The sequence below is a fragment of the Felis catus genome, chromosome C2 (assembly GCF_018350175.1).
Source record: "Felis catus isolate Fca126 chromosome C2, F.catus_Fca126_mat1.0, whole genome shotgun sequence".
NCBI classification, from domain to species: Eukaryota; Metazoa; Chordata; class Mammalia; order Carnivora; family Felidae; genus Felis; species Felis catus.
The window spans coordinates 86,993,722-87,008,500 of NC_058376.1; the positions used below are offsets into that span (position 1 = coordinate 86,993,722).

A 14,779-nucleotide genomic window follows, 5' to 3' on the forward strand; every position below is an offset into this window, starting at 1 on the left:
GCCCAGGATGGCGAGCGCTGTGAGCTGGGGAGACCTTAGGAGATGCCCTGGCAAAGCGGGAGATTGTTGGTGGCCTTCCTGGAGCACATAAAGGGTGGATTTGCCCTCAAGCAGAGAAGGGATGCCACCGAGACAGATGTTTCTGTTTCCAGAATGTTTACTAATGAAGTCCTTGAGTGGTCAGGTTGGTGATGCAGGAACAATAGGCTTGAAGAGAGCCACACAGGCACACTGAGCCCCCTTTCTCCCTCTTCACTAAGTCCTCTTGCTATAAAGCCAACAACCTGGTGGAAGTTCATTTTCTCCTCTATCAAATCAGGCTGCACCTCCTTCTTTCCCACTTCACGGTTATTTTACCCAGCGGTGAATTGTGGCTCCTCTCCCGAATCCTTGCATAACTTAAACCTTTTATTATGTCTCTTAATCCTTTTTAAGCGTGAATTCTATTTCCTCAAACAGCTGCTTCACTCCATGTGTATACATGAAAGCAGCCCAAGGTTTGAAGTGTTTTTCACATTCTTTTACAAGGCTCCTCACAGTAATGCCTTACCTATCCAGTACTTTAGGGCTCACAAGGATGTATGTATTTTTTTTTCTTACTTACACCTCATAATAAATAATGCTGCCTGAAAGGAGGTTAGAGGGGGAGCGAGCCAAAGCATAAGAGACTCTTAAAAATTGAGAACTGAGGGCTGATGGGGGGTGGGAGGGAGGGGAGGGTGGGTGATGGGTATTGAGGAGGGCACCTTTTGGAATGAGCACTGGGTGTTGTATGGAAGCCAATTTGACAATCAACTTCATATATTGAAAAAAATAAAAAAATAAAAATAATGCTGCCTGGTTATCAACTTAATGAATCAGAACCTTGGAAACTGACAGTTAATTTTAGTATTTTCATCTAAGGAATTAAGCCATTTGATTCTTAGGAGGCCCCCTGCTTGAGTTTGCTCACCTGAGTTTAGAAGGGTGGAGACCAAGCAGTGCAGCCTTCCCAGGCCAAGGTCTTTGAAAAGGAAAAAGAAAGGAAGCTAACACTTACTGAAACCTGCCATGTGCCACATTCCTACGCCATTATTTCTACTACGCCATTTTAACCCTAATGCACACTCAGGTCCTCTGCTTCTCCCCTCCTAATAATACACACAGTCTATAATTAATATTATTGCAAATGATGAACATAATAGCAAAAACTGTGCCAGGTGGAAGAAAAGCATCTTACCGATTAAGAACTGACTAAAGATCACATCTACTATTAAAAACTGCAAAAACTGGCCCAGGAAAAAGTAAGCTTGAGAGAAACCTTACCAAGACGATGGCTAAGAGTGCTTACAGGAAAACTGGCTACTGATTCAAAAGCATGACAAAAGAACAAAATCTTGACAAAATCTAGAGTGGCAAAATTTGACCTGGTAAAGGTGGACCCGCTGGAAATCATGGCCACAAAAGGGACTCTGCAATAGGAAAAGTTCTAATAGGGAAAATGTGATGAGGACCAAAAGCTGAAGACTCAGACTGTCTTCATAAAATTTACAGAACTGAGGGTGCCCGGTGGCTTAGTTGGTTAAACATCTGACTCTTGGTTTGAGCTCAGGTCATGATCTTGGGGTTTTGTGAGTTCAAGCCTTGCATTGGGCTCTGCATTGACTGTGCAAAGCCTGCCTGGGATTCTCTCAATCCCTCTCACTCTGCTGCTCCCCCACTCGTGCTGTCTCGGTCTCTCTCAAAATAACTTGAATTGATACCAATTAAACTAATTTCATTAAAATAGAAAGGAGAATATAAAAGCTTGGAGAGAGTTCAACTGGATAACTGTTTCACACCTCCCCTCGCCTCGAATCTCCAATCTCCCCCACCCATGGTCCCTCCAAGCTGAGGATCTCACTTCTTACTTCCCTGAGCAAATTAAAGCAGGCAGGACAGAATCCCCAGACTCTCAGTGCTCCCACTCGTCACAGCTGCATCTGGCACTCTTATCTCTGCCCTCCTCCTGTCCCCAAAGACGGGCTCCCCAGCCGGTGCCTAAAGTCAGCTCCAACTGAGCACGAGATCCCGTCACCTCTTGCCTGCTCAAGGGCAGCAAACAGCAATTCTCACCTTTCTGTCCTACATCCTCAGTATTGTGCCTATTTGACCATCTTATTTCCCATATTTAAAAACAAAAACCTCTCTTGTTCCCAGCCCACGTCCTGTCAGCCACCATCTCTTCTTTGCTTCCCTTTGTGACAAAATTCCCCAAAGAGTGGTTTGCATTCATCTTCTGCAATTCCTCCCCACCCCCCAAACTGTCCCCTTGGAGATCACCCATGACCTCCAAGTTGATCAATTGTGTAGTCAACTCATCTGACTTAACCTACCACAGTTACTTGGCAGTTGATATCTGTTGCCTCCACTTGGCTTCCACTTGCATGCACTGTTCTCTTGATTTTTGCCCACGTTGGTGTTCACTCCTCTCAGAGTCTCCTTTGCTGGCTCATCTTCTCCTGGACTTCTTATATTGAGCCTTTGCTCAGTCCCTGGACCAGTTCCATTTCCTGTCTTCCTCCACAGGTGATCATACCCAGTCCCTGGTTTAAATGCCATCTTTAGTTTTTTTACTTCAGTCCAGACTTTTCCCTCAAAATCCAGAGTTGTATATCCAGCTTCCCACTCAACATCAACCACAGAGATCTAACAGGCATTTCAAATTCAACACATCCCAAACTTGCGATCATCTTTTCCCATCAATACCCCCCAATCCCACCAAGCCTTCCCTATCTTTGTTGATTGCAACTACATTCTTTAGTTGCTCAGAGGAAGAACTTTGGGGTCTAGCTTGGCTACACTCATTCCCTCACATGCCACGTCCTGCCCACCAGGAAATCCTACTGGCTTTACTTTCACATGTATCCAGAATCTGACTATCCTTGCTACCTCTACTGCTACCATCCCATCTATGTGAGCCATCATCCTAGCTCACCTTGCTTACCACAGTAGCCTCTACTTTTATCCTTGCCTCCTATCAGCTAATTTAGAGAACTATCTTCCTGAAACTTTGGTCAGACCAGATCATTGCTCTACTTAAGAGCCTATAATGACTCCCAGTGGCACTCCAGAGTCAAGCCCTTCCAATGCCTCCTGGCTCAGGCAATCTGGCCCCTCTCCAACATCTTCCCCTACTCCTCTTCCCCTCATTCCCTTCTCTCAAATCACACTGGTCCCCTTACTGCTTCTCTGACATAATAGATTATGCTCCCACCCTGGAGCCTCTGCTCCCATGAGTCCCTCTGCCAAGCGTATCTTTCCCCCCCCCCCCCCAAATATCCATTTAGATGACTCCTTCACCTCCTTCAAGTCTTGGTTCAAATCTTACCTCCAAAAAAATGCTTTCCCTGCGTACCATATTTAGTAGCAAAATCCACACCTCCCCCCATTCTGCTGTTCATTTTTTCCCTAGCACATAGTACCTTTTAACATATTATATAATTTACTTATTTCTTATGTTTAGCATCCGGCTCTCCCTGCTAGAAAATAAACTCAACAAGGGCAAAGAGTCTGGTCTGCTTTGTTTACTGATATATTCTAAGAAAAGCAATGCCCAGCACATAGATATTCAGTATTTATTGAATGATGAACCATGTTATATACATTAACAAAATAAATTGGCTTAATGACATTATCTCCAGAAAAATACTTTGGGGGAAAAAAGTCATCGATGTTGGTATAATTCTGATTCTTTACAAAAAAAAAAAAAAAAAAGATTTGCTAGACTGAAATAAAGGGTCAAAACCTCCACAGGGTCAAAGTGCTAGTTAAAATAGTGATGTAAAATAGCACAGTAAAAATATCCTGTGCCACCAGACTGTGAAATGTTTGACGTAACTTATCTCATGTATTATTAGGCCCCCTGCACAGATGACAAGACTGAGTTTCAGAAAGTCAAGTCTCTATGCCTCTACTCTTGCCGTTCTGTCTGCCCCCTACCTCACTGAAAAACTTTTCCTAGTAAATTTTTAAATAATAGGTTGCATGCGAATGAGAATAACTTACTGTTTCCTATTAAATTTCCTCACTACAAATGATTTGCCACTGACCACATTCGAAAAGTGGGACGTTAGATTCAAACAGTGCATACACACCATGGTAGACTCTCCCACTGGGCACAAGGAGACAGAACAAAGTGAATGTAAGCAGCATCTGACTTGCAAACATTGTCCTAAAAACTTTATAATGTGTGAGTCATAAAAAAAATTCTCCATCCCAATCATTCTCCTCTTCTCACCAAAACATTATGGCACAACACTGATGTTGGTCATTTTACTTGGATTTTTAAAAATGTATAGATTCTTTTAAATTTTTTAAATATTGAGGGGCACCAGGGTGGCTCAGTCGGTTGAGCATCGGACTTTGGCTCAGGTCATGATCTCACAGTTTGTGGGTTCAAGCCCCCCGTCGGACTCTGTGCTGACAGCTCAGAGCCTGGAGCCTGCTTTGGATTCTGTGTTTCCCTCTCTCTCTGCCCCTCCCTGGCTCATGCTCTGTCTCTCAAAAATAAACAAACATTAAAAAGAAAAAAAATTTTTAAGTATTGAATGGACATGTTTTAAGTAGTAATAAGCATACCCTATATGGTAGGCAAAATAATGCCTCCTCAAGGATTTCTATATCCTAATCCCCAAAACCTGTGAATGTGTTATCTTACATGGCAAAAAGGAACATTGCAGATGTGATTAATTTAAGGATCTGGAGATGGGAAGTTTATTCTGGACTATCTGGGTGGGCCCACTGTAATAAGGGTCCTTATAAGAGGGAGCAGGAGAGCCTGTCAGAGGCCATAGGACAATGGACACAGACACTAAGTGACGTCCATGTTGTTAGGAGGCCACAAGCCAAAGAATGAGAACAGAAGAGTTTCTAGAAGCTGGAAAAGACAAAGAATGGATTCTCACATAGAATTTCCCTGCCAAAAGCTAGGTTTTAACGCTGTAAGACCCATTTTCATACTTCTCACCTAATAAATGTGCTCTCTTGAGCCACCAAGTTTATAATCCTTTGTTACGGCAACAATAGGAAACTCATACAACCTACAAACATGGTGCCGTCGAAATGCTGAAATCCCTTGGTGCAACCAGTATTGAGCACGCTGGCACCTGCATTAGGGAAGCTACCAGCAAACTGAGAGCCACAGAACCACAGCAGGGTCTCCACTGACTCCAGTATTGCACCTGACATCCATTCGAGAAAGACTAAAAGACTTCCCTGCCTCGGCCCCTCCCACCTTTACAGAAGAAACATCTTGCACCGTTGCTGATGTTCCACTACTGATGGGAATGAGGCGGCCTTGGTGCCCACACTGAGAAACCCTAAAGAGAAATAAAATCAGTCACTGTCTTGGGTTACCTGTTCCATTGATGGATGAGAACCCTCCAAGGGCAGAATCAGTTTACTTGGCATTTTGCAAAAGAAAAAAGAGCCATAAAGGAACCTCAGATTGTGAGAATAGCTTTTAATTTTAAAACAACTGAAGCAATAAATCATCCATCTCTCTTTCCATCACAGGCAATGCTCTCCCCAAACAGTTGAGATATTTTAACAGCAGCTGTGACTAGTGCAAAATAAAATAAATACAAACTCTTTCAGGAGTCAACCTCAAACCTGCTGGGCAGGTGGGCGCAGGCAGCAGGCTCAGCCTCTGCCCAGGCCGATAGGAGCGGCGAGATTTACACCATACATCATCACACCCAGCTCTAAACGGACCACACAATACCTGGGGAGGGGAAACCACAAGAGAATGTTGCCTAAGGTGGAGCAAATATGCCCAGCACCCTCATGTAGCCAGCATCCTTGGCACATGGAAGATGCTTGAAAAATAAGTGCAAAGTTAGCTTCTAAGCAAAGCTGAAGGAACGCGGTTTGGGGCTCATTTGCTTTAGTTTTGTTTTGGTTTGGTTTTTTTATTGGAGTCTTATACATACTGGTTTTTACATAGGAAGTCTTCTGCTGTCTGGAAGGCATTCTGTGCCTCACTGAGCTGACTCCAGCGAAAATATGTGTGTTGCTTCTGTCTATTGGGAGAATTACCTTCCACACGTGGCATCTCACTGCTGACTCCACACCATCTAGAACCTAGAGCAGCACCTGTCCAAGTGCAATGCCAGCCACATGTCTAATTTTAATTTTGGTAGCCATATTAAAAAAAAAGAGAAAAAGGAATAAGTGAAATTTTAGTAACAGCTTATTTATCTAAAATATTGTCATGTTAGCATGTAACCAATATAAAATACTGATGAAATATTTTACGTTCCCTTCTTTTTGGTACCAAGCCTTCAAAATCTGGTGTGTGTTTTACACGAACAGCACAATCTCGATTCGGACAAGCCAAATTTCAAGAGGTCACTAGCTACATGTGGCTACTGACCCCTGCACCCAGTAGCACAGATCCAGCACATTTTAATACAAACTCTTTCAAGATGATTTACGGTGTAGGGAATCTTCATGGCACTGGGTAGGTGATCTTATACACCAACGTAAGAGTACAAAATCTTGCTCTGTAACCTAGGATTTCTGACCGAGGCAGAGGGTGAAATCACATTCCATCTAATCCCATCCCCTGCTCCTGCTCGGCACCTGCCATCTCCCCAACAGACTACAGAGATAGTGTAATTTAGCAACAGTGATGCTCACAAGAGGAAGAGACATCCTTTCTGTGACAGACAACTTTCTCAGTACTTACTTGGGGATCATAGCTATCACTGAATCAGAGTAAGAAAATCGTCTACACACGTTACAGATTTATTTGCTGAAAAGTGGTGCCGAGCTTTTTCATCGCAGGAGGTGTTTTAAACAGACTTTTTCATTTTTGAAGGGGATGCGAACAAGGTATCTTGTGGACTAAGAAGTGGAAAGTTTCAAGAATGGGAGAGAAAGAGGATAATTACCAAAGGAAGTGGGAAGAGAAGTTGGGGTGGGGACACTAAAATGATGCAGATTATACACTGGGGAGTACGACCTATAACAAAGCAACAAGTTACATCTAACCTCTGTGTGCTCCCTCATCCCACATGTCTAACCCCCATAGTAACTATAGGAAAATAAAAATAGAATCGAATGTTAGGGCAGGAGGGGACTTCTGAGCTAATCCAGCCTACCGCACTCATTGTAAAGAAAAAGGCCCAGAGAGGTAAAAGGCCCACGGCACCCGGAGTGGCGTCGGGCCACGAACCCAGGTACGCACACTGGACGCTGCAAGTCATGGGAAAGAATGATGTTGGGAGTCACAGGCTCAAGCTACTTGTGCCGGGCTTCCTGTAGCCCAAAGTGAGCATGGGGGAACAGCAGGCACATTCTCTTATAGTTGGAAGAAAACAGCCATGTCAATTCAAAATACCGAAGCAATGTTGACGTAAATGGCATTAAAACATGATTCTTCCAGTAGTCCTTTCTGCATGCTTTTTTTCCCTTAAAAAAAAAATCCCCCAATCTGAACCAAAACTGGATTTCTGATCAGTTATACGGGCATTCAGATCAATTGACAAAATAAAAACTTTGATACATTTTCCAAAGACACATTCATTGGGATTTTACACAAATGGATATCAAAAGATATTTACAGGAAAAAAAAAGGTGCACTCTTTCACACGTACACCCACACACGGTGAGAATTTCACAATTACACCACCACGCCTCACACAGAGGACTCCTAACAGGCTGATAATCTGACAAAATCCACACATTATTCCAGTTTTCAGTCACAAATAATCTCGTCAACATACATGGTAAAATTAAGGAGTATGTTCCAGACTTTTATTCCAGGGAAATCTGCCTCGTATATATTAAGGTATACATATAAACACACTTTTAAAAGCAAGAAAGAAACACGTTATTTGCTCCAGTTTTTCCCCAACTCTCAATCTGAAATAAAGAATAGCACATATACAAAACTTTGCCTTGTAGAAATAGCCCTTTGTTTTGTGAGGCAGGAAAAAAAGGCAGCCATAGTAATATTCTCTTACAATATGTTTAGGCATCAAAAGGGCTAAGTTTATTTTTCTACTTAAAGAAATTAAATAATGGATAGCCTATAATCTTGTACTGATTTTACACCATTTTGCAAAGTTTTATTACAAAATTTTTATTTTGTTCAAAATACACATGCTATCTTTGTTCACATTTCAATCCAAACGCCCAGTTATCCCCCGACCCCCGAAGAAGGCCTTCACTTTGTAAGAGCATTGAAAACAAGTCATTTTTCACGTGTGTTTGGAGTCAGTATTCTAGGACACTCAGCCAAGGAGACTGGATTTTGTAAGGCTGCTTTGTGTAGGAATTTCTACAGGAGCCAGGGACTCATGTGACAGAGTGGGGCTGCTTTAGGATCTCCAAAACAACACTAAAAGGCGGCACTGGTGGGCACAACCGAGTAGAGTTACTGCACCGTAAGCACCCTCCTCATGCCAATTGCATTTGTTCCCAAATTGAAGAAAACATCAGACGAGAGAAGGAGGGAGCACACTCTACTGGGACCCACACGGCATTCCACCTGCTACTCTTTCAAGGGTCACCGTATCAAACCTCACATATCTATCCTCAAAGCACAGCTGGAAAGAGAGAGCAGGTGTTATCGTGCAGATAAGGAAGCTGAGGCACAGGGAGGATGAGGGTCTTGCCCAGATAGGGGCAGCACCCAAGTCTCCAGGCTCCCAGCCTCGGGCTCAGTGCTCCTCAGACATACAGCGTAGCTAACCTCCTGTAAAAGGAGCCCCGATCTGAACCAGAATCCTGACTGCTCACAACTCACCGTGTTGTAATCCACTTGTCCATGTGGTATTTTACCCAACTGGTTCTACTTTATTTTCCTACAGTTTCTAGACAGATCCTTTCTACCAATCAAATGCACGTTAGGCAGACTGCAGTAGATCCTTCTTCATTTGTATGGATAATCTGAAATAGAAACTCCAGAGACTCTAGAATTCGGTACAGAGCTGCAGGAAGATTATAAACCACTCTTGTTGCACTTTTTCATCACATTTGAAACCCTGATCTAATCCCAGGTTGCAACAAAAATACTAAAACACCAAAATGGAAATGATGGTTTTTCACAATGTCATATAAAGCTTCCTTGCATCTGAAGCCCTGAAGGTGCCCAAGATCACGCTGCTGGTCACAGCAAATAAGCAGCAAAGGCAAGTCAGGAGGTGATTAGCCCAGAAAGGGCCAAGAGGAGACTCTAGCCCCAGAAAAATGTAAAAATGGAGGCAGGCAAAGAGCTCAGGGACAAGAAAATTACAGACAAATTTGGGGCACTTAGTGTGATTCCAGGGAGTTGTTACATGTTATGGTAAGATTAGCTATTTTAACTAAAAATACATACTATGCCTTAGGGAGAAGGGCTGCTGAGAACCAGAACGCATCTACTTTTATGTGGCAAAGAACAATGTTGTGCTGCTGTGGGCATCCGGCATTCTCCCACAAAATGTCACAAACCCAGGTGGATTCTTGACAACACTTTTTTAAAGGGACAACTCAGCCCTCTTTACTCCTGAAAATCTAAGTGGGGAACCAATTTTTAAAACTGTTCCTGAGTTATAGTTTCTTTAAAATAGTTACTTGCTTTTCTCAGCTATGCTTAAGACCAACTGCTTTAACCTTTAAAAACTAGCCCGTCATAGATTTCCTGGTTGACGATAACAGTCTCACCCTCACACATTCACACAATCACATTATGAATTTTGATACGATTAAATTAAAAATACCTTTCATTGCAGATGCTCTTATCTTCTATACATGGACAGGTCAGAAATTGTGTGTAATGAAAAAACTATGTCACAAATAAAGCCCATCCCATTACTGATTTTTGATATGAAACAAAAATGGGCTTCTCATTTATTTGGGGGTGAGGCCACACCATGGGCCCCCCAAAGCATAACAGAGGGCTGATGGCACATTCCCATTTTTGGTGTGACACTGGCAGATCCCCCACCAGCAGTATAAATACTTTTTTTTTTTTTAAATCATCCTCTCCTTGAACATTTATAAAAAGAAAAACTATCTACAGTAGTGTATCATCACTAATAGAAATTCCTTCCCAGTTCTATTTCAGAAGGCGTCAAATGATGTTCTTTAAATAAACTATAAATACCCCCATGTATTCCTTCATTTCATGTCTGGCTGTCCCAACTTCTGTTTTTTTTTGTTTTGTTTTTGTTTTTTGTTTTTTTTTTTTGTTTTTTTTTGGCAAATTAAAAAGGCGTGTGGCTTCTTCTGGCCAAGTGGCACATCTGAGGCTCAGCGTGGTACCCTGTGGTAAAAGTACATGTAGCCCAGGTCCTTAGGGGGCCTTTCTGAGGCACACACCCTGTGGTCATTGTAGATCACCCATCTGAAAACAAAAGAGGAGAATTCGAAGCTTAGCGGAAAAAAAGTTACTGCTCCATCCTTATAATAGTCAAGGTGTTTTAAGACAAACCCAAGCCTGTTGTATAAAAAGGAACAGAACACTGGTGGGAATTTACTACTACTTTTTTTATTCTTGAGCTCAAAAGTGGTCATTAAAGGGGTTTCCAAACATTTTAAACCCTTTGATCTCATAGCCCCTTTTGTAGAAATCCATAAATGGCCTCAGAAATTAAGTCAAAGAATTATGTACGACAGCACTTATTTCAGCCTGAGACATAAAACTAGGTAAAAATAAGAAGTAAAGAGCCATGTGGTGAACTACTGTACAACTATTAAAATGTCTTCAAGGAATATTTGGTAAAGTGGGAAAATTATTTCAATACAGTATGAAGTGGAGAAAAAGGTTAAAAAATTGTATGTGCTGTGTGCATACCTTACTCTTTTAGAAAAGTTGTAAATACATACGTATATTTATATGTAGCGTATGTACATAGACATATACCCTCTCCCAACGAAAATAATAAAACAAAGAGAAGCGTTATCAAAATATAAACAATGATTATCTTTAGGCTTTCAAATGACATATCCTTTGCTTGTTTTTGCACTTTACAAATTCCTTGCCATAAACTGTATGGCTTCTTAAATTATAATTAAGCTCATTTTCTTAAGAAGAATATTTTGCTTAGTAATAAAAAAAATTCTCACTATAAATCAAGTGTCTGTGCGCAACTGTTTCATTAATCAAGTTAAGATGACACCACTAAAAGACATACCAAAAAGGGGCACAACCAAGTCGCAGGGGTGGGGGGGACGTGTCTCCCCTGCAGTGCATCTTGTTGTATAAGATCAACATCCCACCAGGACAGGGCAAGACTCCATTTCTCCAGCATCCCAGGGGCTGAGCATTGCCTCAAGCAGGAGGCCGACACACAGGCTGCTCAGAGGAAAGCTCAAGGAAGACAAACCAGTGGGGTGTATGGGGATCCAGCCCAAGGAGAAGGTTCTGAAGAGAGCAGCAACCTCACATGCCGTAGATGTCTTATTCCCGGCTCACCACACACATAGCAATTCTACTTAAGAAGCCAAGAAGCCCACTGTAAGGCCACAGTAAGGCAAAACAGTGGATGTTTAGGGACGCCAGATAAAACACAGGATACCCAGTTAGATTTAAATGGCAGGCAAGCAACAAACATTTTTTAGTGTAAATACATCCCACGTAATACTGAAGACATGTTTATACTAAAAAGTTATTTGTTGTTTATCTGAAATTCAAATTTCCAGGGCATCCAGTTTTCTCATTTTGTTGGCTAAAACTGGCAATCCTATGGAGGTCCCAAATATCTACACATTCGGCTGGAGGATGTATCTTTATTTTGGGAAGTCACTTTGGTATAATGGTTGAGACAGGCTTTGAATACCAGCTACTTACAGGCTAAGTTCAAGCTATTCAACTTCTCTGAGCGTCCTGTGTCTTGATGTGTAAAATGGCTTTAAGAGTATATCCCTACAAAACCATTGTTGAGAGCCAAATGAAATACTATAACAATAATATACACCTAGTAGAGTCCCTGGAATACAGTAGGTGCTTAATAAAACATGGATATCATTTACCTTCTAAAAAAGACTTACCTTCCTTCCTTTTTAATATGGCAAACATAATGGCCACTCATTGTAGATGTTCCCATGTGACTGATGAACGCAAATAATTCATACACTATGAAAGAAGAAACACCTCTGTTACAAGGCAGCATTACCAGAAACCAAAGCCGCTTCTGATTAGAATTTAAAGCCAAGAACAGTGGGGGCGCCTATGGGGCTCAGTTGATTAAGCATCCGACTTCGGCTCAGGTCACGATCTCACGGTTTGTGAGTTTGAGCCCTGCACCCGGCTCTGTGCTGACAGCTCAGAGCCTGGAGGAGCCTGCTTCAGATTCTGTGTCTCCCTCTCTCTCTGCCCCTTCCCCACTCTTGCTGTCTCTATCTCTCATAAATAAATGAACTTAAAAAAAATAAAAGCCAACAACAGTGAACCCCAGCAACTGTTTAGATTGAAAGACAAAGACTGTTTACCTTGCTATGCTGAGAACACACACACCCACCCCCCCACACCCACACCCAAAGTGACATCAAATTTGACCTGCAAATTCATCACAACACAGGACATAAACTATCAAAGCACAGCTGACATTAGATTCCTGTCTGGAAGGGGCTTTAACATCCCATAGCCAAGTCTGGTGGCAAGCTCATGGGTCTAACGGGGAAGTCCTGGCTCTCTCACTTCTAAGCAGCGTGAGAGCAGAAAGTGGTTTCCTCTTTCTGAGCTCGTTTCTTCACAGTGATTAAAAAATCCACCCACTTCACGAGGTTGTATAAGGCGTAAGTGAGCAATTCAGACTAAAATACTATACAAATGTCAGGATTATGAGAAAGACAGCAGAGAGCTGTTGTCATTTATAGAAAAGGATAATGCTTCACAGTAGGCTTCTTGTGGATTCTGACTTGCTCACAACGATACGGGACCAAAATTCAGACTTCATGCTTTCTGAAGAAGAAAATATAGGGCCTTAGTGTAAGACCGATGTTTATTCTCTAATAAGTACCTCCTGCCATCTAGCGAAGTATTCTGGACATCCCCATTCTGAATGAATTTCAGCTCATGCTCCCCGGGCCAGGCCTCAATCTAAAAACACCGAGTGGGCTCCATGGACTGGTACCTGTCCACTCTGCAAACTGTTACAGGCCACGACGGAGTGTTTACAAACTTTCATAATAATTTCAGAACGGTATTCATGTCTGTTGAATCTCATAAGGAAAGACAATGAGCTTACCTGTTCATTTTTCTAGTGCTTAATTTGTATTGCATTTTCCAAAGTATTGTTTCTGGACACACTCTTTCCCTTGACCCTCCCTCTCTAATTCCTTCTCTCCTTTGCTGTTCACTCAGGCTCATCCACTTACTTTCCCACAAGTCTCGACCTTACTCCCCCTTCACTTCACATCACACACTGCTGATCACCTACTCCTTCCTCAAATATTTGCCCCCAGGACACAACTGTCTCTTGGCTGTTCAGCTGCCTCGTGGGCTCCTCCTCGTCTCCCTGACCTTCAAACACTGATGACCTGGAACTTAGACCTCAGACCTTTCTTTTCCCCATTCTACACACACTCTCTCTCTTTGGGTGATCTCATCCCATTGCATGGAGTCAAACGGAATTATTTTCTTAATTTCTGGAATGTTCATTGCTAATGCCCAGAAATACAATTGAATTTTGTATGCTGATCTTGTTTCTTATAATCTTGTTAAATCCATTTATTAGTCCTAAAAGTTTTTAGTGAATTCCTTTGGATTTTCTATATACAAAATTATATCATCTGCAAATAGACAGAAGTTATACTTCTTCTTTGCTAACTTGGATGCCTTTTATTTCTTTTTCTTGCCTAATTGCCTTAGCTAGAATATTCTATTACAATGCTAAATAGAAATGGCAAGAGTGGACATCCCTGTCTCGTTCCTGACCTTAGAGGAAAAACATTTAGTCTTTCACCATTACGCATGATATGAGCTATGGGGTTTTTGTAGATGCTCTTTGTCAGGTTGAGAAAGCGCCTTTCATTTCCAGTTTGTTGCGCATTCTCTCTTCAGCCTTATCCATCTCAGTTAATGGTGATTCCATTCTTCCATTCAGGACAAAATTTTGACTTCTCTCTGACACCCATCTTTATTTTTCTTTTTGGTAAATTTTTTTGAGTATAGGTGACACACAATGTTATATCAGTTTCATGTCTCCTCAGGCTCTTTACACACATCCAATGCATCAGCAAATCCTGTCAGCATTTCCTTCAAAATATATCCAGCATCCAACCACTTTTTACCACCTCCACTAGTAATGCCTGATCCTAGTTACTGTCATCACTTGTCTGAATTTTTACAACAGCCCCCTATCTGGGCTCCTTGCTTCCTCCTTGCCCTCTACTGACTATTCTCAGTATGGCTGTCACAGCGGTCTTTAAATGGAAGTCAAACTGTGATTACTACTATTCAAAACCTTCCCAGTGGCATCCTGTATCTCACAGTAATCTCTTCCTCTCACAATGACCTATGAGGCCAATCTCCTGCCCCTCTCCCCCTCACTCCACCCTGGCTCCTCCCCCTACCCCCCTCACATCACCTCAGCTACTTCCCCCCTCCCCCTCACTCCACCCCAACAATTCCCTTGCTCCCCCTCACTCCATCCCAGCTATTCCCCTTCTCCCCCTCCCTCCACCTGGGCTACTCCCCTTCTCCCCCACACTCCACCCCTGCTACACACCATCCCCCTTACTCCACCATGGCTACTCCCCCCTCTCCCTCACTCCACCCTGGCTACTCTCCTTCTCCCCTCACTCCATCCCAGCTACTCTAACCTCC

General features: G+C 42.4%; 1 protein-coding gene across 1 annotated transcript in view; it reads right to left on the reverse strand.

The window, feature by feature from the left end:
* Positions 1–5,467: 5,467 nt before the first annotated feature.
* The window catches only part of USP13 (ubiquitin specific peptidase 13), a 117,938-nt gene continuing 108,626 nt past the window's right edge, over positions 5,468–14,779 (reverse strand). The window contains exons 20-21 of the mRNA XM_023260372.2: positions 12,001–12,085; positions 5,468–10,354 (exon numbers count right to left, since the gene is read on the reverse strand). Of these exons, the coding sequence (XP_023116140.1) occupies positions 10,261–10,354; positions 12,001–12,085 (179 nt within the window). The 3' untranslated portion in view covers positions 5,468–10,260. The remainder of the gene's footprint in view (positions 10,355–12,000; positions 12,086–14,779) is intronic.